This window comes from Choristoneura fumiferana, chromosome 23 (assembly GCF_025370935.1).
Source record: "Choristoneura fumiferana chromosome 23, NRCan_CFum_1, whole genome shotgun sequence".
Classification (NCBI taxonomy): Eukaryota; Metazoa; Arthropoda; class Insecta; order Lepidoptera; family Tortricidae; genus Choristoneura; species Choristoneura fumiferana.
The window spans coordinates 13,205,098-13,227,619 of record NC_133494.1 but is presented as its reverse complement, the minus strand read 5'-3'; the positions used below and the strand labels follow the sequence as shown (position 1 = coordinate 13,227,619).

General features: G+C 37.0%; 3 protein-coding genes across 8 annotated transcripts in view; 1 reads left to right on the top strand and 2 right to left on the bottom strand.

Annotated features, from left to right (window-relative positions):
- LOC141441013 (uncharacterized) overlaps positions 1–22,522 on the bottom strand; it is an 83,662-nt gene that overhangs the window by 7,379 nt on the left and 53,761 nt on the right. The gene's annotated exons all lie outside the window — the stretch shown is intronic.
- Positions 2,091–21,223, top strand: LOC141441015 (pancreatic lipase-related protein 2). 4 transcript variants are annotated; one of them, XM_074105632.1, is made up of 9 exons: positions 2,091–2,187; positions 4,586–4,664; positions 5,194–5,293; positions 6,714–6,862; positions 10,624–10,690; positions 12,675–12,862; positions 13,314–13,532; positions 19,306–19,456; positions 21,066–21,223. In XM_074105632.1, exons 2-9 carry the CDS (start codon positions 4,616–4,618, stop codon positions 21,127–21,129), a joined length of 987 nt encoding a protein of 328 aa, XP_073961733.1. In that variant the 5' UTR covers positions 2,091–2,187; positions 4,586–4,615; the 3' UTR covers positions 21,130–21,223. The 4 variants fall into 4 exon arrangements, with proteins under 4 accessions (XP_073961733.1, XP_073961735.1, XP_073961732.1 ...); XM_074105634.1 differs by lacking the exon at positions 2,091–2,187 and having other exon boundaries at positions 3,960–4,664; positions 13,314–13,528; XM_074105631.1 differs by lacking the exon at positions 2,091–2,187 and having other exon boundaries at positions 3,961–4,664.
- LOC141441012 (malate dehydrogenase, mitochondrial-like) overlaps positions 21,215–22,522 on the bottom strand; it is a 29,999-nt gene continuing 28,691 nt past the window's right edge. Inside the window, exon 7 of the mRNA XM_074105626.1 lies at positions 21,215–21,683. Within this exon, the coding sequence (XP_073961727.1) occupies positions 21,425–21,683 (259 nt within the window). The 3' untranslated portion in view covers positions 21,215–21,424. The remainder of the gene's footprint in view (positions 21,684–22,522) is intronic.

The following is a 22,522-nucleotide window of genomic DNA, read 5'->3' as shown; positions in this document are numbered from 1 at the left end:
TATAAGGGTTCCGTTTTTGCCATTTTGGCTCCGGAACCCTAAAAATGGGACCATTGTATGTGTAACTAATGAGCATGCGCACGCGTGGCGTGTTTATAGGTAAGTGCCTGCTTGTGGGAAATTGCAGTACCTAGGTAAATTTATCTGCAAGAACATTACTGATGTTGATGTTATAAATTGTTTACGCTAACAACAACACAAACTATGTCACGTGTCCTTCTTCTAAGTAAAAAGAATTACAGTGCACTTGCTCGGAATGCATATCTACTTATAGAAAGTTCGTCATTTCCGAAGGCAATGCAGGTGTGCCAAAAATTTATTTCATGAATAATGTTTTCGTGTTAAAAGAAATCGCTTTTAATTCGAATTTTTATTTTTATTTTGAGAGGGAGTCTAACGAGCAAGGTGGTCTTCTGATATGAAATGTTCACCACTGCCCATGAATATCAACTACCTACTAAACTTTTTGTTGACTCTATTTGCATTGTCATCCAACCACCAAATATTAAGTCAATTCGACAACTGAAAGTGGGTTAAATTTATTTGACGCCAAGTTGAAATTAAAAGGGCAAGTTTGTCCTAAGAAATAACGAGCGAAACCACCAGTTCCCAGACAGACTGTCTACTCTTTTTTCTATTAATCAAATTACAACTGTTAAACTAGGTTTGAATTTAAAACCAAATAGAAATGCACAGCCGCTTCTACCGGAGATATTCATTCATATATCGTATTTCGCTCAGCTAATGTTTATATCGTGCCCACCCAGCTGCCAATATCATATAGTAGCAGCAGTTTATGCTGGTTTTATTATAAATTTATATCTTACTCGGTTAAAGATTAAACTAAAACGTGGCTTCCATTCCAATTTTGTGATTTATTATTCTGTCTAAAGCCGAGAATACACGTAGGGGGGGGGGGGGGCAAGTCAAAGTTAAAGACAGACAGATGGATACATTTACATTATTAAATTATAAAAAATGCATTAAATTCTAGTGCAATGGGAAATAATTGTTTTATGTATTCGTTTTCTTTTGTTGTACCTATCAAAGTGCGTGCGCAAAATTGCGTGTTTTATGTATATGAAGGTATGAAAGATGTGTGTGTAGGTACCTATTAGACATTCATTGTCTAATACAAAAGTGTATATTGCTACGTTTACTATCGTGATTTTATTTAGATCTAGGTCAATTAGGATTCTAATTAATGAATTAGGAGTAGGTTAATTAGGATTCTAGGTCAAGAATAAAGTAGGTATATCTTCCTAAAAAATTGGGTTCCGTAACTGAAAGTTTTGAGAATGGTTAAGGAACGGTGAATAATCCTGAATACTGGATGCTAGACGTGGGAAACTGATCGGACATTTGATACGACACGACGGGTTCTTCTAAACTATTCTGAAGGTGTCAGTACTTAATCACGAAAAACTTTTCTGAAAGATCGAGGGGAAGAGAGGAAGATTCGACCTAGGCGCAGCTACATCGACCAGACAAGGGAGAAAGTCGGCGTCGTGTCGTATCAAGAGGTCAAGAGGATGGCTCGAAGGATATGTGGAAGATACTCCACCGACAAGAGTTTAACTCTTAAGTTAAAGAAGAACATAAAATTTTAAAGAGAAAATTTGGTAGATACACACGCATAACGAACTCCCGTGACCCAAAACGGACGTTACTAGAATCGAAATAAAAAATCAAATTCCAAACGTTTATTCTATACTTAAGTATAGGCCACAAAGCGCTCCTTTACATGTTACTTTTTTATACTACGCTTTATGAAACATATGTGCTAAAAGGGAAAAATCTAAAGTCTACATTACTTTTAAAAGTCGCTGAACTAATGTTGTTGAGTTTGACGAGTGCGATATATCTATGTTTTAATTATTTGCTCGTATTACAGGCCACACCCGTATAAGTTTTAGAGGTACAAACAAACACATCCGAAATGTTTTATTGTTTATTTGGGCACAAACGGTACATGGTTCTTAAAAATAAACAAATTACAATTTACATAAACCAAATATGCGGAACTCTGTGAGCAAGTCAAACTCGCACTTCGTCGGTTTGTATCAAATAAGATATATAGAGCTGGCGTGTCAGATGATTGTGTTAAATGTCTTAGTGTGCTTACGTATAGTGTGTGTAAAATGAGTTTAAAACGTGTTAGCGAATAAGGGTTTCGATTCCAACTAGGTAGGTAGCAAAAACAGGAGTTAATCGATCCATTTTCTATTAAATTTTTCATAAAAACTTAATTTTTCTGTCTAACAAAGATTCACAATCACAGCTCGGTTAGTATTCTACAGTTTTTAATTTTAGCCGAAAGTTGCTTCTGCATACTCGTATTATGCGCTTGCGCATTGTCCGGGAAGTTCGTGAAATCAGTAGAGTATCTTAATTTTAACTATATATGTATATAGGAACGTTGTGCAGCTTGTAACAGTGTTGATCGGGAACTTCACAGACACCATTGAATTGCTCGCAGGTTTGTGCAGGTTTCCTAACGATATTTTCCTTCACCGCAAAGCTCGTGGTTAATTTCAAATGCATTTCGCACATGCATGAATTTCGAATAGCTCAGAGGTGCGAGCCGGGGTTTGAACTCACGATCCAAGGACTTTAATTGATGAGCCACCATGGAACCTTTTCTAAGGAAAAGTCATTACCTACGATTTTCCTTGTTAATTAATGCGATGTCACTATGACGTTTACTGTGAAATGGTTCCATAGTGGCTTATGAATTAAAGACCTTGACCGTACCTATATATGTTCAAACATAATTTTAATGTTCAATAGAATTGATTGTCTTCATAAATCTGTTCTACACAATTTAACCCGGGTTATGCCTAACTTAATAGAATCCCGGTTTAGCTCGAACCGCGGTTTAATTAACCCTGCTCGGCTGTGAGCTTCATCAATAATGGTATTAAGTACGAAACGAGAAAATTGATACTTTACTCAGCTGTTACTTATAAATAAAGAAGCATCTTGCGGTTCATCATATACTTATATTATCTACCAAAAGTAAAAAACCCCGTTATATACACACGTACTTATTCGATACTATCAATAATAATGTAGTTAGAAAGAAAAAAGAAATAACGCTATTGTGTTTATAAAAAAATAGCACAGAAGAGAAAAGTTACATTTAGGGTCTGTTTCACCACTTGTCGACTAACTTTAAGTGACGGATACAGTGATGCCGTCTCTGTTTGTTTTGTTCGAATAAACAAAGACGGCATTACTTTTATCTGACACTTAAAGTTAGTCGACAAGTGGTGAAACAGGCCCTATATGTATTAATTTAACTCTAGGTACTTCATAATTATACACATGGCCGGTACTCGTCATGACGTTTGCGATAGTTTGGCACAAATTTATGAACTGGCTACTAGAATTAAAAAAATTGGCTGTCCTAATGCATGTACGTTTTTACAATTGCCACTTTTTGGTCGGAAGGTTCGAAAAAATTTAAAACTCGAATAACTCGATAACTACTAAATTTGGACCCCTGGTTGGACATTGCAAATAAGCTTCAGAATAACCCCTTTCAAGGAATAGGTCGCATTAGAAAGAAAGAAAGAAAGGTTTATTTTGGCTCCAAAAGTACCACCTAAAACTAAGACTAGAACTAGCACTAAAACTATGTTACTTGGTGACACGGCAGGATACCAAAAAGGGTCTCCACTCAGCATGTGTTGCCGCACATTATGTGCAGTAACGCTGGTTTTCTGTGGAGCCCAAACCTACCAGTCTACCTACCTACCTACCTACCAGTATATAGGTACAGTCGAGTTCATAAACTTGCGAGCAAAAATTTGATACACGAGTCTATGTTAACGGCGTAGAAGCGTATGTTCAGATATTTTAGATCAAATTTTTGTTTACAAGTTTATGAACTCGACTGTACCTTGTTAACGCATTCAACCTTCTTGCAGGCGTTGGAAGGGCTTATTAAATCTCTGCCTAATAACGCAGTTTATCGCGTGGACTAAAATGTACAAGTGTGGAGTTACTTCCAACTTGTTAATTCTGTACTTTTTACTCAATGGCCGATGAAGTAACGTAAAAGCAAATACACTTATCCATTGACCGCAATTTCGGCGAACTAATCAGTTCGTGCAAGCCCAAATCTCCGTAGATTGATATTGTTACAGAGATTACATCATAACCACCGCCACCGTGACACCGCTATGGTTTCAGCTAATTCAGTCGTTTATTTTACTTCGCTTAGACAACAGAGATTATTGTGGATTAAGTATTCGTATTGTTGGTAACCACGTGCCGCATTCAACGCGTTCTATGCGGATTCAATGGACAGTAAAATTAAGGTCAAGTGTAATTTAAACCAAATTACCCATATATATAAGTCTCCATGCATTTCCGCGTGCAGAAGTGGCCCGTGTCCGTGTAAATAAAGCAATAAGACGGTCGGCTCGAGTTTTCCGCGGCGATTAATCAAAAAAATCCCGGTTAGGAAGTTTTTTAACGAGTTCCAAAGCATTGTGGCGCGCCTATTGTGCCGGGAAGCCGGTCTCGTTACGAGGGAAAATGCATCGTGTTTCGAGATGAATTTTAATGTTTTTCTGAGGTCGGGTTTCGTGCCATTGGAAACTGCAACATGCTGGCGGCTGCTTCATCCGTATGCAAACTAACAACCTTCTTTATAGGTGAGTGACATTACGTGTCGTATAGGAAACTGTGTATTAAATGAAAAAAAAAATACAAAGGGATCTTGTCGCAGTATGTACTGCTAATTTTGGTTATTTTACACAACTAATACGTACGGGCATTATTTTTTTTTTATTTGGCTCAACTTATAATCATTCTTTTTTTCAAAAATCGATCAAAAATCTTAACTCATGCAGGGCCGGATTAACCATGTCGGGGCCCCTAGGCAATACAAATTCTCGGGGGCTTTTTCAGCGAAATGGCTGCTCATCAGGTCTTTTCAAGTTCAATAGAAAATGTGACGGGAAAGGATTCATTACATCTGTACATCTATATATTTTGTAGAATGGTAGGTACAGTCACCTGCATTAATATCTGCTCCATCGGAGCGTGCGAAAATATCTGACCGTCCTACTGGCATAAGATAGAGTCGTGTCAGATATTTATGCACGCTTTCTTGCGTCAAGTTGCGTCAGATATTGGTGCTGGGTACTGGTGGTGTGGTGATGACGTTTGACTTATCTGCAGGGGTTACGGAGATATGTTTCATGTCGGCGCCAGTGGGGCTCTGCCTTTACTGCTGCCCCAGAGATACCGCATTGGATGTACAATACAAACTGTTCACTAGGTAAGTAAAATCATCATCATCATCATCATAACAGCTTTTACTTCGCTCGCCTTCGGACACAGGCCTCTCAATTTCTCCTCGCCTGACGATTCATTGCCAACTGCATCCAATCCATAAATCACCTGCCTCCCGGTAGATGGCGACCTTCCATCTCATTGATGGTCTTTGCTAGGTATGTAAAGTACAAGAAATAACAAAATATACAAATAACATTTATTTAAGATTACTGTTTTCAAAGAGGGTCCATTTGTATCCATAGTGGCGCGGAACGTGTCGGATTTTATGAAGTTTTGAAATAATGTCCAAAATTCTTATTTTTTTTACATTTGATACAAAACAACTAATTACTTATGCTCTAATACAATAGGACAATTTAACTTTCTTGCAAGCACCAGCACACATTTTCCGGCATGCGTCGTATTATGTGGACGACTGCATTGCATAATATATAGCATCACGTTTGTTTTACCACCTTGAGGTATTAGTTTAAAAACTTACTGACGTACATATTGTACCTACTTATTTCACATTTTGTTTGAAAATCAATTTCTCAATTTCTGTTAAGAGTTCAAAAAGGCCGTGACCTAGTCTTGGCGTCACACTGGATTATCTATGTTATTTAAAACCTCGACGAAATTAATTTTGATATTTACAATTTATTTTTCTGCTCAGGGAAGTACGAAGTTCAGATATTTTTGAATCTAGTATCTACAGTCGAGTGTAAAAAATACGTATCGTCAACTAATTGATTCCAATGAGATTTACTTAATTCGATAAGCGTAATAGATAGATAAATGAAATTATTTACTACGGTAAAGTTCTATAGTAGCCTAGGAATCAAATCGATTGACTGTACCTACATGTGCAACGCTTCAAAAGTATGAACCATACGCTCTTAGTGCGACGTAATAAGATCGTAGCACATAATCCTTGAGCAGTTCGAATACCTGGACATTTAGGGGCTGTTTCACCATCCATTGATTAGTGTTATGTTAACTGGCGGTTAGGTGTGATGCCGTCTCTATTTGTTTTGCTCGAATAGACGGAGACGGCATCACATTTAACCGTCGGTTAACGCTAATCAATGGATGGTGAAACAGCCCCTTAAGGTGTTAATTATAAAACTGAAAAACTCAGACATCCCTACTCTCTTTTTTATTTTAAGCTAGTTTAATGCATGCTTAAAAATTACATTAAATTATTTCAAAAAATATTCATATTATCTTTTGCTAAGACAGTAATTCTACTTGATTTCTACACTAGTAATTTTTTCTTGTCAGTTAGCCTGGGCACAGTAAGAGAAATTAAAAAAAAAATACAACCTGGTGAAAATTTTGTGTAATCGATGCTGAACTATTTTCAGGTTTTCAGTTACTTAAGATTACGTACCCGAATAATATAACCAGACATGTATTTTCAGAGCAAATCCAACCGAATTCGAGTACTTGGTAGTGGGTGATGTTGCATCTCTACGACGCACACGGTTCAATGCATCCAACCCGACTGTCATCTACTTGATGGGTTTCACTGAGGTCACTACTGGACGGAGCACTACCACCCTTCGAGATGGTAAGTGCAAATGCAGTTCCCTAAGCGGCCTTCCAAGAAATAAGTTATTGCTAAAAATTACATTAAAAATAAAGTTTTTTTGCTGTCTGTACTTTTTAGTGTTTTTTTGTTGTTGTGGGGGCCAATAGCCCCTACCATGTGGAGACTCGGGGCCATAACCTCGCCCCGGCCTAGGAATAGTTGGGATTCCTTTCGTTTGCATTTTTTGACCTATTTTAATTTGGCATAATTATGTAATTTCGCATAATTTGTATTAGTATAGTATTACAGTCGCATAGTAATACTACTTACTTACTTTGGCCACCACTTTGTTTGGCATATTACGATTTTATAATAATTTTAGTTGGACTAATATAAATTTGACTAATGTATTTTATACATATTATTAGTTTAGGCTAATAATTTATTACTTGTCATATTTTTCAGAAACCATAATTTCATCCAACATTTTATTAAACATAAATTAGGTTAGGTTTGGTTAGTATGTTGTCCAGACGTGAAGCGCCTTTTTAGGTTTTTAGTTATTTTTCTAGGTATTTTTACCTAGACTAGGAGGCCCGGAAAACGGACCTCCGTCGACCTCACTTTTGCTCCTAAACATATTTACGAATTTTAATATAGCATTTTTATTGCTATATGACATTTGTTACATTTTCTTCATTTGATATTTACCACGAGCTTTGCGGTGAAGGAAAACATCGTGAGGAAACCTGCACAAACCTGCGAAGCAATTCAATGGTGCGTGTGAAGTTCCCAATCCGCACTGGGCCCGCGTGGGAACTATGGCCCAAGCCCTCTTGTTCTGAGAGGAGGCCTGTGCCCAGCAGTGGGACGTATATAGGCTGGGATGGATGACATTTGTACACTTGTGTTTGTACATTACAATTTTTAGGAGTAAACACATTTATGCTTTTTGTAACGATGCGGATTAATTATTATGCCTTTTTGTATTTATTGCGGTTTGATGTTAGTCTATGTGACGATTGTCGATTACCTATGCTTTCAATGTTATGCTTTTAAATGTTAGGTATGTGTAATAATTTACTCCTAAAGATGATTAGGTATATCGATTTCTCGGCAAAAAAATTATGCGTAATAAATAATTATGGGATATTGATTTTATGCATTCCAACAGTGCAGCGGAATAGTTTGGTAGTAATAGTCTGATGAAATATTTTTTAATACCAGATCGGAAGATCAAAATGATAAATAAACATACAAGTAAAAAATATTTGTGAGATTGGATGGAGCACTCCTATCTTGTTCCTATTTTTTCGCTATAGGTTATCGGAATTGTTACTGAAACACTGCATAACACACACTGTTTTACATTTGTAGGTGCATATAAAAAGTAGCTGCTTGTCAAAACATCAATAAAATGTAAATTAATGTATGTAATTATACGGACATAGAGACAATAACTATTAAATCCCAGAAGTGTGTTGCCTGCAATATTGTCTAATGTTTTGCAAATACAATGCAATATAATTGTTTCTTAACATCAGTTGGTTTGTGTTTATAAGTTTTGTTGACGACATAATAGTAATGTAGATTTTTATTTCACGACTTAGGTCATATATTTTCCAGCTAAATTGTCTGTAATAATGACAGGATTATACAAACAACTAAGTATTATACCGCGACTTTGCTCTCGCGGAAACGTAAAGAAATGAGATCTCTATCCTCCTGGATCCTGGAGATGATTTTTCCCAAAACCGGTATTTCTTCAAAAAATCGAATTAATAGGTGACCTTAATGTGGAAAAATTAAACTCTTAATGTGGGACCTGTTTATTCGATTTTTTGAAGAAATACCGCTGTTTTGAAGAAGTTCCGGCAAAATCACCTTCAGGATCCAGGAGGTTAAAGTGGGGAAATTAAAATGCTTATGTCCTCAAGGAGGCTATAGCTCGTGGGAATTTCGTATTTTGTTCAAAGGAAAACCACATTTTATCAGACTACTTTTAATAAAAGAGTGAATGCATTACATAATTTTGTAAAGTCGAGTTCATAAGCTTGTGAGCAAAAACTTGCCCAAAAATATCTGAACACGACTCTATTGTCAATGGCTTAGAAGCGTGTTCAGATATTTTTGATAAAATTTTTGCTCACAAGTTTATGAACTCGACTGTACTACGTTCTGAATTCCACCCTGTATATCGCGGTTCATCTCATTTTGTTTTCAAGAAATAATTATTTATTAGTACGTAACGCCTAAAATACTGTCACTTTTTAAAAATAACGACGTGAAAGATATCGAAAATTTACATTCCAGTGCAAAAGTAAGATCCAGACAAATATATTTTTATATTACAACTAGCTGTTGCCCGCGACTCCGTCCGCGTAGAGGTATGAAAAAATGTTTACATCCTATTCTCAGACCTACCGAATATATGATTGTTTTTTGGAGTATTTTTGTATTTTTTATTTCAACTCCAAATTTGTTACTTTTACGGGTATCCCGTGAAACCATATCGAAAATCCAGCAGTGGTGTAGGGGTTATAGCACGCAGCACGGATTGCTGAGAACCTGGGTTCGATTCCCAGTGCTGGTCTCTTTTTCTGGTTTTTCTGTGCATCCATGTCTCAGTTTGTATTTTCGCTACCGAATATACCTACCCAAAAATGTCATAAAAATCGGTCAAGCCGTTTCGAAGGAGTTTCACAAACAATATTGACCCGAGAATTTTGTATATTAGAGATAAACGATGCTATATTTGGGAGACAACTGACAGTCACCTACCGTTTATAATATTAGTGCGATTAAACTATGAGCTATTAAGGAAAGGAAGCGAACTAGTAATAATATATTTTACGAGCACATTATTAGTTTGCCGCTAGCGTTTATAGCGCAATCAATTACTTGCTAAGCCAAATAAAATTCTAATCGTCTAACAGCTGTACGATATAAGTTGGATATAAGTGGGAGCACAGGTGTGCACCAGGGGGCTACTACGAAATTCGAAGTCTGTATCGTACCGTCGCTCTCACTCTCGTATTAAATAATATAAGCGTCAGCGGGACAGCAAGATACGGAGTTCGAATTTACCTAATACCTGGCCAGTAGTGGGGAAAGGCACTTTCAAATTTCTTTTCAGTAGAGTTTGCTGGAGAAATGCTTGTACAGATTGAATGAATCATCATTTCCCATCGTATTTTATTGGAAATGTTCGTATTTGTCATGCTGCTTCAGACTCAGTACCCATCTAGACAGAGTAGGGGAAGGTCGCCTCGAGAGATTAATAATCGATATAGAGCGGTTAACACCTTAGTTAAGATTTTAATTATTATTTTTTTAAACCATATTCTTTGTATAACTTAATTGTGGGGGTTATAACATCTCAGAATGATATACTTCAGACTCGTGGTTTGACACATTTTGTCACAATTTGATCAAAAATATCTGAACATGCTTCTACACCGTTAACAATATTGTCGTGTTCAGATATTTTTGACGATAATTTTGCTCACAAGTTTATGAACTCGACTGTACCCTATTTATTTAATACAAACATTATTAATACAAACAATAATTTATAGACTACACAAATTCTAAATATGTATTGGCGGATTTTTTTAAAAAATAAATTAAGATCGGATTGAATTGTAGTTGAAACCGTAGTGTAAATAAGGTCAATTTCGTCGGATATTCACATCCGATCTTATGCAACTCGAGTCGAGATGTAGGATAATATTTTTCTCTCTACTCAAGTGTTTTTGTGAACATAATACTTAATAATTGTTTCAATAAACATGTTTCAGCGTACTTATCGTCCGGGGACTACAACTTCGTCTCGGTCGACTGGGCGCGTCTCGTGGCGTTTCCGTGGTAAGTTACGTCGCTTTACTAAACCACTACGCCATAAGAACCATAGCAATCACATCGAAATTTCTGAGAGCGTTGCTTAATTTTATTACGTTGGTGTTTGCCGAAATAATTTCACACGTTCTTTATTGTGACTATTTTTTGGCGGCGTGCGCATATTGCACATTACAATAACACAAAGTAATAAAATAAAATATATATTTATAAATAAAATATATAATATATAAATATAACTCGGTTTAAGACGTGAGTTATCCGTATTGTAACGGATAACCAAGTGTTCAAATGTATATTATATGTATTGTTAATAATAATAATAAATATATATATTATCAGTACATTTGTAGTCAGTACATTCAACAAAGAGTAGGTGGTCAGCAAAAAATATTACATTTGCTAAGCTTACTTTGGGACTAGGACAATTGGTGTGAATTGTCCCGTGATATTTATTTATTTATGTAAAAAGCTTACTTTGGGACTAGGTCAATTGGTGTGAATTGTCCCGAGATATTTATTTATTTATGTAATATTTTTTGCTGACCACCTACTCTTTGTTGACTGTACTGACTTGTACTTGCATTGTCATCCAACCTACGAATAATAAGAAGCATTATTCGTAATATTAATAGTCAAATTTGATTCGATTTGTAAGATCCTTAACGAACAAACAAATATTGCAAGTTAATTAGAAGCTTGTAAATATCAAACTCCTCTAAATATTTTTGAAATCGCCAATTAAAACTTTTAAAATAGAGATGTAAAGCAAAGAAACATTTAGCAGATGCTAATTGCTGTCATGAATTAACATTTTAAAAGCAAACGTTCGGGGAGTAGAGTTCCAGTCTTGAACATTCCATGCTCTATTTTCTTTGGAAAGCGTTTTAAGCTCCACATTTATAACATCATGGCCATGTGCCAAGCACTAGTCTAGATTTATGTACCAACATAAGGTTATGCAGTGTTGTGTGTTTGAAACAGGATGCGGGTGACAAAATTCTGCATTTTCGCTTACAAACATTTTGTATGGGCCACATACAAATGTTTATCTTTAGTACGAAAGATTAACGGAGCGGTAGAATTTATTGTTACATGCAATGTACAGGTATTTCGAGAATTAATGTGTTTGCAACTGATGTTCGTAAATATTTATTTGCTTACACTAATACTAAAATATTGTACATATAACCCTGGATGCTTAATTGAGGCAGTGAAAGTGAAAATGGTTTCTCGATGAAATTTTTATTTCATTTATTTATTTCCACTTGTACAATTATCTTCACAGGTTACAGCCAATTGATTTGCTGTAGTTGTTTATATGTACTTTGAATAAATTCCATGTCGTAACAAACGTCTAATGCGATGTAGAGACTGCTAATTTTCACACGGCGATTGGGACATTGACCGTGTGTCAAAAACATATAAAACTTATAGTAATTTCTACTTCGAGAACACATTGAAAAGTTTCTGTATGCTGACGGCTCAGGTCGCAGTTAGGAAAAAACATAGGGGAGACCGAGGAGAGTTGTGACACAGGAGAGTAGTGACATGGTAGTGACAACATCGATTTTTGGAAACTTATTAACTGCTAGCGAGCTCGCAACAGCACGCGTTTGATAGGTCAAGTCTTGAGCTAAAAAACGCGCGCTATTGCGAGCTTGCTAGCAGTTAAATACTCGTAAGCTCCAAAAAATCGACATTGTCACTACTCTCCTCTGTCACAACTCTGCTCGGTCTCCCCTACATAGACTGTTAAAATCATTACTCTTCCTTTGGCTTTGCCGTAGTCGAGTAAAAAACGGCTAGTTTGTCGGTCCACGCGCTGTATAAGATTCGCTATCGTAATTTTTAAGCCAATGGTTTTGCTTGTGGAGGAGGGGGAGGGCACTTGCCTCTAACAAAAATTTGAATTTAAAGCCTAGTATCAAAACAGGGCAGGTTATAAATAAAACCGTTTAAAAAATAATATGTTTCTCTTTAAAAAAATAAGGTATATATCAGCAGTCCACAACACTCGCTACATGGGGCAGCAGCTGGCGAGCTTCGTGCAGTTCCTGGACGCCGCCGGCGCGCGCGCAGCGTCGCTGCACGTCGTGGGATTCTCTCTGGGGGCGGAGGCGGCCGGCTTTGGGGGGAAAGAGCTAAAGAGGAGGGGATTGCTGCTAGGCAGGATCACTGGTATGGCTTATTTGTATCCGAAACTGAAAACGTCCTTTTTTAGATCCTGTATTTTTTTTAATGTAAGAACCAGGCAGAGGGAGGAAAACGAGCAAGCGGTCGCCTGATGCGAAATGATCACCACCACTCATGAATACCAACAACTCAAAGGAGAGTCACTGGTCTGTTGCCGGCCTAGTAAGGAACCGTGTTAGTTTCACCATGTCCATGCGTCTGTCTGTCCGTGACTTAACTTTGACTGTTGGTACTGTTCTGTTAATTTGAATGGGTGGGTATATACTTATAGTCAGGTGGAAGAAGCAGTAAAATAGATAAATTTGTAAAAAAAATACTACAAACTTATGTAGTTGCATTGTGATCCAAACAACACATTATGTACACCAAAATTTAAGACGATTCTATTTAGAAATAGGTTAGATTCGACTCTACTCTACTTTCCATTAACTTTCAGGCTTAGACCCAGCCTACCCTGGTTACAGTCTGACTGGTAGCGACGGCCATCTTGCGAAAGGTGACGCAGCCTTCGTGGACGTACTGCACACCAACCCCGGGATTTTGGGCTTCCCCCAGCCCATCGGGGACGTGGATTTCTACCCCAACGCTGGCCAGTGGGTGCAGCCGGGCTGCTGGATCGATCAGCTCATCAGGAATAGGGAGTTGGGGTTTGTTAGTGAGTTACTTTATTGTATATTGAAAACTGTGATGTGATTATTTTGGCCCCACTAAGATTATAGCGCGGAAGTTCGGGTCTATGTAATTTTTTGCATATATCATCTATCTTGGAAAAAAATAATGCCACGCTATCTCTACTCACACGATGTTCAATAACAGAAAAAAATAACTGTTACTTTTAAGAGCTATCGTGTTTAATGCCATATTAACACGATACTTACATAAAGGTAAAAAGTATAAAGAGTAAATATGTCAAATATGCAAGAAATTGGGTTAGTCGGGGCAAGCGCGCCAGCAGGAGGTAAACGCGCCTACCATTAAAATATCAAAAAGTATCATAAGCACTAATAACGACATCTTAAAATCACGCACCTAAGACCTGACCTAGGCTTGTAAGATGTCGTTAATAGTACAATATATTTCAATATTTTAATGGTAGGCGAGCTTACCGCCTGCCGGTGCGCTTGCCCCGACTTACCTTAGGTATGTACTCATTTGCCCAAAGCGATATTCACTGAGACCCTCTGACCTTCACAATTATTTAAACTTTCTTATTCCCCGTCTGATCAAGTTTTTGATATCAAATAATTTAAGTAACTTTTAATTTAATTTGGTTTAGTTGCCATCTTGTCTGCTAAACTAAAGGCGCAGCTCATGCCCTTTCAATAAAAATAAATTTTAAACCCTGAATACGTACGATTTAAACTAGACTTAAAAAGCGCGTTAACCCTAAAATGCTGCATCAGTAATAACCGCATATTCGGGCGATCGATGCTCTTACGTCACACAGGGGGGATGCTGGGAGGAGGGCAAGGACACCGGGAGGGATGCGGGATGCTACGGGCGCTCAAATTATTACCGTTTAAAATGCTATTATTAGGGTAGCTGTTAACGCAAAAGGTTTGGCTAACGAGGTGGCTGGAGGTGGGTTATCTCGCTTGTTGATGTTGTGCAGCCCTTTTTGATCTAGCATTCGTTTTTATTAGCTCATGAATTTGTGATAAATTTAAAGCTGCTCTGATCCATTCTAGAAGCAAAGTTTAGGCTTGTTGTTTGGACGAAAAGTAACAACATTCATTAAAATGTTTTGAAAAGTTACTTAAGACTTTTCATCTTTCCGATTATTTTGAACTTATGTATCGTTTCCTTGTTTGTGGAAGCGTTCCAACTTGTACAGCTTTCTTTGTTCGACATAAATTTAATCAGAGCATGTTATAATTCCTTGACTTTTTAATTGGACAAAACATCTCCAGCATTCGTTGCTAAAAATGGCGCCGCAAAAAAAGTATATTTCATAAAAATTCATAAATACAAATGAGCCCGCGCGCGCACATATTTTAAGCTTCACGCAAAAGTGATTTACATATTTTAGTCGCTGAGCCCTAATGACACATTGTCATACACGTGTGGAATAGGTAACCTTCATTTTTCTTACTTCAACTTATTTTGTAAAATTTGCGACTGTACGGTGGCTTGTTTTTCCTACGATGAATCAAGTATATATACTTCGCTCTAAGTACACCCTAGAGGCAAGTTTTACTTGATTCAATGCCGAGAAAGTATGTTGAATAGTACCTACGAAAGCTCATCGTTAAAATATTACCCGAGTGATAAAGCCAGTTATTTTATTTTTTATTTTTGAATATAGTCAGTTAAAGCCTTATTAATTGTGTTTGTTTTAAACAGATTATCCAATATCTGCATGTCAATCGCTCAGATCGCTTTAGAAGCAGGTATTCAGCTTAATATGCGTCATAATGAATAATGATAACTGTTAGAATTCTTATCTTATTTACAAATCATATGCACATGTTCGAAAAGAGCCGTTCCATGTGTCAACATTACTTGTGTTTTTATTGTGATTTAATATGTTCTTAAGAAAATATTACAACAGATTATTGCATCTGGTTACTTACTGGCATCGTTTTATCCTCCAAGTTGCTTAGGTAGTTAATAAAAAGTAAAGAAAGACATAACTGTGCATTCTCCGGAAGTCCATTTGAGTTAAGCCTCGAGGGATGGGGCTGCTTTACGTATTTGTGTCACCTGTTTTTTTTTCAGGGATAAATCTTCATTTGAAAATGCTATGGTAAGGGTAGCAGATACAGTTGGGTTCGGCCATTTGATATGAGATGATTATAGCTTTTATTTAGTTTCACCTGTCCCGTTGTCTGTCTGTCTGTAGTCAAATATTGCAGGTTAGACCAACTTCTAATAGTCGGATTGCTTTGAAATTAGGCATATTTATGTAAATTGCGTGACAATACAATAATCAGGTAGTGACATCCTGGTGGTCTGGCCAGGATCGTCTCCGCAGGACGGAACTCTTCAACGGTTAATGGCATCAACATGAAATTGGTACGCAAACGTATTTTGGGTGACAATACAAGTAAAGTCGACAAAAAGTACAGTCCGCAAAAAAGCTTGAACTAAAAATGTTTTTTTTTTTTTTTACCAGAAACTTGTTTCTTAAGGGCCAAAGTGTTTTACAGAACTCCCTGGAGATTTTTTTGTTGCTATGGTATTAATTGTAAAAAGGTCCCGCAGTGGCTGACGGTTAAGGTTTTTCGTATATTTAAAAGATAATATACCTAAAGATGAAAGAGGGATATTTTCATATTATAAATGTTACTAACTTGCGGAAAAACTCTTTAAACTTGAAGAGAATGTTCCACAAACGATTATCACAAAGTACCTAGAATAAACAGACTAAGCTGCCGTGAAATAATTCGTGCCAGGTATGTCTCCGCCGCCAATACACGCTTAAACGCGTTTTTCGAAAAGACCGAATCTATACAATTTGTTATTTTTTAGCATTAGAAATAGGGTAAATAACCTTGACAAGTTTTTTCATTGAAAAACGTTTTTAAAAAACCAGTAACTATTACTTATGGTACCAAGAGCATGTAAATGATCATATGTCCTTGCTCATTGTTACATATTTACTGTGAATTATTTTTCAAAAGTGTTTTTCAATAAAAAAGACATGTCATGATCGCTTAGCTTCTTTCTAATGCTGAGAAAAACGAAGTATAGTCGCAATGTTTCAGACAAATAATCGAGTTATATGCAGCCTATCATGAACAGACACTTTCAGACACTTTCTACAATGTTCACTTCAGACCTTTTCGTGACACTGTTTTAGTCAAACCGAATAATTTAGTGATTTAGTGATTGATGTTGCTACTATTTAGGTGTAGGTATAGCAGAAGTTTAAGACGTGCTAGCTCGCAGTGCAGCCCCCCGATCCCGCCAAGCTAACACTTGTTAGTGGCGTTAGTCTCTGTAGAAACTTTGTGCACCACCGATAGTAAACTTTTGTATAAGTTTATCTGCTATCTCAGAAGCGTTTCAAATGCAAATAATGACGTTTAACAGTGCTAAGTCACTACATAAAATAAAGTACTTTCCGCTACTATCATTCGCTCGTAGGTACTGATTCTAATTTTGTCATTGTCAATCAAAACTGTACTGTGACAACTAATAACACCGTCTACTAATTATTTCCAACTGCTATTATCGCAAACCTTTTTAATAAAAATGTAGAATTTCATAAGAATTGGAATCTAACAAAGAATGCTATGATATGGTAGCTGTGGTGAATGGTTTTAGCGGAGAAGCGAGATAGTCGTTATTTTTTTTTATAAATTGATAGATTTGATTTAAAATAAATGGTACTAACTTTTTGTACTACCTGCATATGAAAAGTTAATAATAATGGAATAGATTACGTATAAAAGTGACCTTGAAACCTCGAGATAGGTTTGTCAATTGTGTTCGTTTATTTATTATTGTTCAATAAAAGGTTTAGCAGCACATTAGGTACAAGTGAATGAACATCAACATATACCTCTCTTTATTCTCATCTCATATCGAATGACAGAAAGAATTCATGAAAACGATCATGGTTTCGGCTGCGCTAGACAAATTAGACTTAAGTGTTTGCACAGGCCTTGTCTGTAAAGCATTTATCATAACGGAACTTATTTTTAATGAAAGACTGTCAGGTATACCCTGATATTTGGAGTTCCTCGGTCTTGTTGGCTCGATGCCAAGCATTGATCGTCAACTCCAAATGTCAATAGGGTACATATTAGCTATCGTCCCCCAGCGATAAGATCAAGCCACAAATGTTAGTAGGTTGCGAACAAGTTAATTCAGTATTCTGAGGGATATTGCCAGCAAATCTAGAATCGATACACGTGTGGGAGTAAGTTTCATATATTTCTTCTCATTTATTTTAAGCAAAGTAAACACCGAGCAGGGCTAATAACAAACGGCCTAATCTATTGCGACTTAAGGGGATCCCATGCCCCAATGACCTTCGATCTAAATTCCTTAGTTTTGTAATATTTTTTGTAGCTTATTATATTAACAGCAACGGCTTTAAGCAATATAGTATCCCATATTTACTTCAAAGTTCACTGTCTTTGAGATATCAAAGTTGAGCAATTTTAGGCCAAAAAACTGGTTTTCTGACCATAACTTTTGTGTTAATTAACAGTTTCAAATGAAAACCCTAGATACGTTTTTAGAGACGTCAACGACGAACCCAAAAATGTAGATTTCGTATATGTTAGATCTTTCATGTCAATAGAGATACGAAATAAGTGTTTCTTTAGACAATGTTTAAAAAATCATACAAAATTAAGTATTAATTTTTTTCAAAATCCGGTAGACAAAAATGGAAAAAAAAGGAATAAAGAACCGAAAAGAATAAAGAACTGAAGAAGATTGAAGAACCGGTAGCCGTTTGACTTATAATTCTATTTGTAGTGCAAAAGTAGGAGATACGATTCAAAACTTGTCAACAATCGATGAAAACCTCGGGTAGCCCGTTAATAAAGAAAAGAAGCTGGGGTGGCCTAGGTACTGATTTCACCTGTGGCCTTTCAAGGAGAGCATCGTAGGTATCATACACAACTTGTGAAGCAATTTAAGTCAGTCAGGCTTGTGCCCAGCAAGACGTATATAAGCTGGAATGATGCGGATGGGGGTTCAAAAAGTAGGACTATTTTAACAGGCAGTTAACCAGTAATTGTTTGGTTAATTATGGTCGTCACACAACGGAATGTTCCAAACTATTTTTGTCGCACTGTATCTACATATATCTGACTGACTGACAGACAACTCTTAAAGTCTAAAGAACTGGAACTAACAAGATAAACGAAATGTGGCAGACTATTCCTTGCAATATCGCGGAGTAAAGCGAGTGTAGGTATTGGTTTATCTGCGCACTGCCTAACTTTATTTGTAGAAGGTTGTTATAAGTAAGGTTATTCGATTATTAAGTGGAAAGACGTATTACTGGTATGAAGCTATATTTGCGACTGATCTTACTAGGCTGCGCAACCGCCTCTAAGTAATATGATATGGCATTAAGTACATACATAATAATATAGGGTTTACATGATACGTGTACCTACAGCGAGTAGTTACAAGTTATTAGGATCTAACCTATGATATTATTATTATTCTCTGTTATGTACCTACTGTAGTAGGTACCTAGCAGTATTCAAATGCCAATGCAATGCAAGATATACCTATAGATGGACAATCCTAGTAGTTAGATCACATCGTTTACACAATCTAGGTTGTATAATTTCTTTTTAATAAGAATTCTATCTCAAAATCGACTGCTGAAATCTAATCAGCCACACTGATGACCAAATTTATAAAACAGCGATATTTTAATCAAAATCCTTTGCAGTCAAGCTCGTGGAATCAAATTGAAATTCGTTTCCATTCCTGGGCAAATTACTCCATTACAGATGGTTGCAGCCACAACCGAGCCTGGCGCCTCTACGCGGAGTCAATACGGAACCCTCGAGGGTTCCCTGCAACTTTGTGTCGTAAATGGAAAGGATCAAGACTGTGCAATTTTCAAGTAGACGGCTACATGGGTTTTGGAGCTGGACCACCGTAAGTAACTACACACACCGTAAGTAACTACACACACCGTAAGTAAACGGGAATAAACCAAAACAAAAACTTACATTAAATGGCTTTTATACTCGCAGCGCTATTGGAAATACCTTCATTTCTAAAAATAACACGGTTCAAGAAAAGTTCAAGATAAAGTCCATATTCGAACCATATCTAAAACTATGGAATGTGTTTTCTATTTTTGGTCTACAACCTTCGATCTTGCTAAGTATTCCTATCAAGGTTAATTTTTTTTTGCTGTTTTCCGATCTTGCATCGATGACTGATTTGTATAGTACCTATTTCATAACGCATTCTCTATCAATTAAGTGTTTCGAAAGGTCTTCAGCTGGAATTTAATTGTGGGTTGAAAAGGTTGTAAAATTATGACGGCAGCATTCGGCAAAAGTCGCAAAAACTATCGGCACTAAATGAGTTGAAAAGCTTTTTATTGCTTGAGCAGTTAAACAGTGCCGAAGCGTAGTACTATTAGTTATTCTGTGCCGAAGCTATCGGAGGGCTAGGCGGTGTGCCAGTGCATTCCAGGTGTAAACTCAGGGAGCCCTCGCATCGCATCCCAACCAGCAAAGCCAGCAAAACTCAAACTACCCCATTACCTTAATTTAACACTGAACTTAATAAACCCTTTAATCTTTAACTTTTTTTTTTGTTGCTCAATAGATTTTAACAACCCAGTCCTGGATTACCTAGCTATGCCACTGCAAGTAAAAGGTGCGAACATCACGCAACCAATAAATAAAAAAAAAGATAATTCATCTTCGATCGTGGCAATCAAACAGTTTAATCAAACTGGTAACGTCATAGCGGTACGCTTTACGAGCGTTATACGGGGCACGCACGTCGCGCGTATGAATCTCGCTTGGATCCACAGGGCACGCAGATTTAGGAGTGCAATAACGAAATGCGTGCCCGACATAAACGAGTTTGTGCTAGGCGCTCGCGCCGAACCCCCTTATTTATGCATCCCACAAAAGATCTGATGTGAAGTCTGATTTATAAGTAAACTAGCCCTTGCATGCGGCTGCGGTCGCGTCTACAAGGACGATCGCATGAACCATTAGATTTTGTTGAATTGAAATTACGGGACTTTACTAAATTCCCAGAAAAAATCCTAAAAGTATGTCGTAGTTTTCGTTTACGTTGCATGCACCCGTTCCAAATTAGTTAATATATTGTGATTTTGACGGTAGTTTAAATTACTTCAAAATTTGAACTCCGTCTACGGCCGGCTATTTCTCATACCTAGCATTTATAGGAAACATACACCCTATACCGTTTTAGGTTGTAAAACAAACCACTAGTGGCACAGCAAACACTCTTGCTCTTACGCAGAAGTTATCTATTTACCTCACACATACCCACGTAAAAAGTCCCTTGAATACGTCTTTACCCATACATCATACAGTCTTCGTCTATAGCCGTTACTGCCACAACATTTAGATATTTCAAAACAGAATAATATGACAATCAGTCTCCAGATGTGATGGACACATTATACAGAAAAATTCTGTGACATATTACGAATTATTGGAAGTGGTCTTGTGTCCATGAACGTATCAGTACCGATTGATCCTTATGCTTGCAGGTTAAGCGGAAAGATGTATCTGGAGACGAATCAGAGATCGCCGTTCGCCAGAAATGGGCCGTAACCTCCACATTGTGATAATATGATGTCAGTGCCAATGAATTAGTGTGATATAGTTATTATAATAGAAATTAAATAAATAAACTAAATAACTTACACATTTTTTATTATTCTCTTACTGTTACTGTTTTTTTTTTGTTGTCAACATTTCACTGTTTGCTATTGGCTATTTTAACACTTGACTACAAGAATATGTGAACATGCTACGTCCAGCAGTTCTCATATTATTGAACACTTCTTCCACATTTTTTACTTTATACTGTGTTTCAAAATATTTCAAGTTTGTCCTTACAAGATTGTTAACTTAAGTGGTGCGTGCAGTTTTCCAGGTGTGGGAAGTGCCTGGCGTACTGGAAGTTGGTCTGCATTGTCATTTGTTTCTTCTGACGCTCGTCAATTTGGTTCTGACAGAACCAGGTGTGAGTCATGGTGACATTACACATCAGATGATTTAACGCCTTATCCAGAAGATCTATCTCCAAGTTGCTGAGGTGACGTGGGAAGTCGAAACGCTTGCAGACACCATGGTTATTAAGGAGACAATCGATGGCGAGGTAGCTGGATAAGAGAAATTGGTGATGTTAGTTGCTTCTTGGGTACCTATATTGACCGTTACGTGGTTGCTCTTTCTTACGATTGACGTCTGTTACCAATTGCAAACAAAAGCTGCTATTTAGGGGTATTATTTAATGTTGATCGCATCATACTGGTGAACTACTGTATGTTTTATTCATAATTCTACTGACATACTGCGTATCTTAGCAAAAAAGGAAACATTTTTTTACAATCACAATTAGTATATTCAGTGTTTATTTACGGCTTTAAAAAACATTTACAATTGCACTCGTACTTCAATTCAAAACGAACTCAATTTAATTATAAGTAATATCAAACTATCCAACCACGTTGGCATAAGCGCAATCGTCGAATCTTTCATATGGTTTTGGAGTGAAGAAATTATGTCTATAAGCATCGTGAGGCCCAGCAGCGAAGACGAACTTTTGACACCACTTGTTAACCATCTTAAATCTGACAGGGAGCTCCATCAACGCGAAATGCATCATTTGGATCTCAAATGGTGACATGTGGGGTAGGCCTAAGGTTTTCCGGATGCCAGAGCCTCCGATGTCAACATATTGCGCGAAGTATCTGGAGGCAGAAGAATGACTTCATAACTATTATCTTCTTCACTTTGCAACGAACAAACGCGATTTTATTTATAGTTTTTTGATGGAGTTGACAAAACATTTTTATCCAGTTAAGTAGGAAATGCCTGCAAGGATGCAGGGGAGAGTACTCAAAATTGTTGAAATTAAAGTGGCTCACTTATAAAACTTATAGTCAAAAGCTCACAACCAAACAGACGAGCCGAAATGTTTTTTTTTTAAAGGTATCGA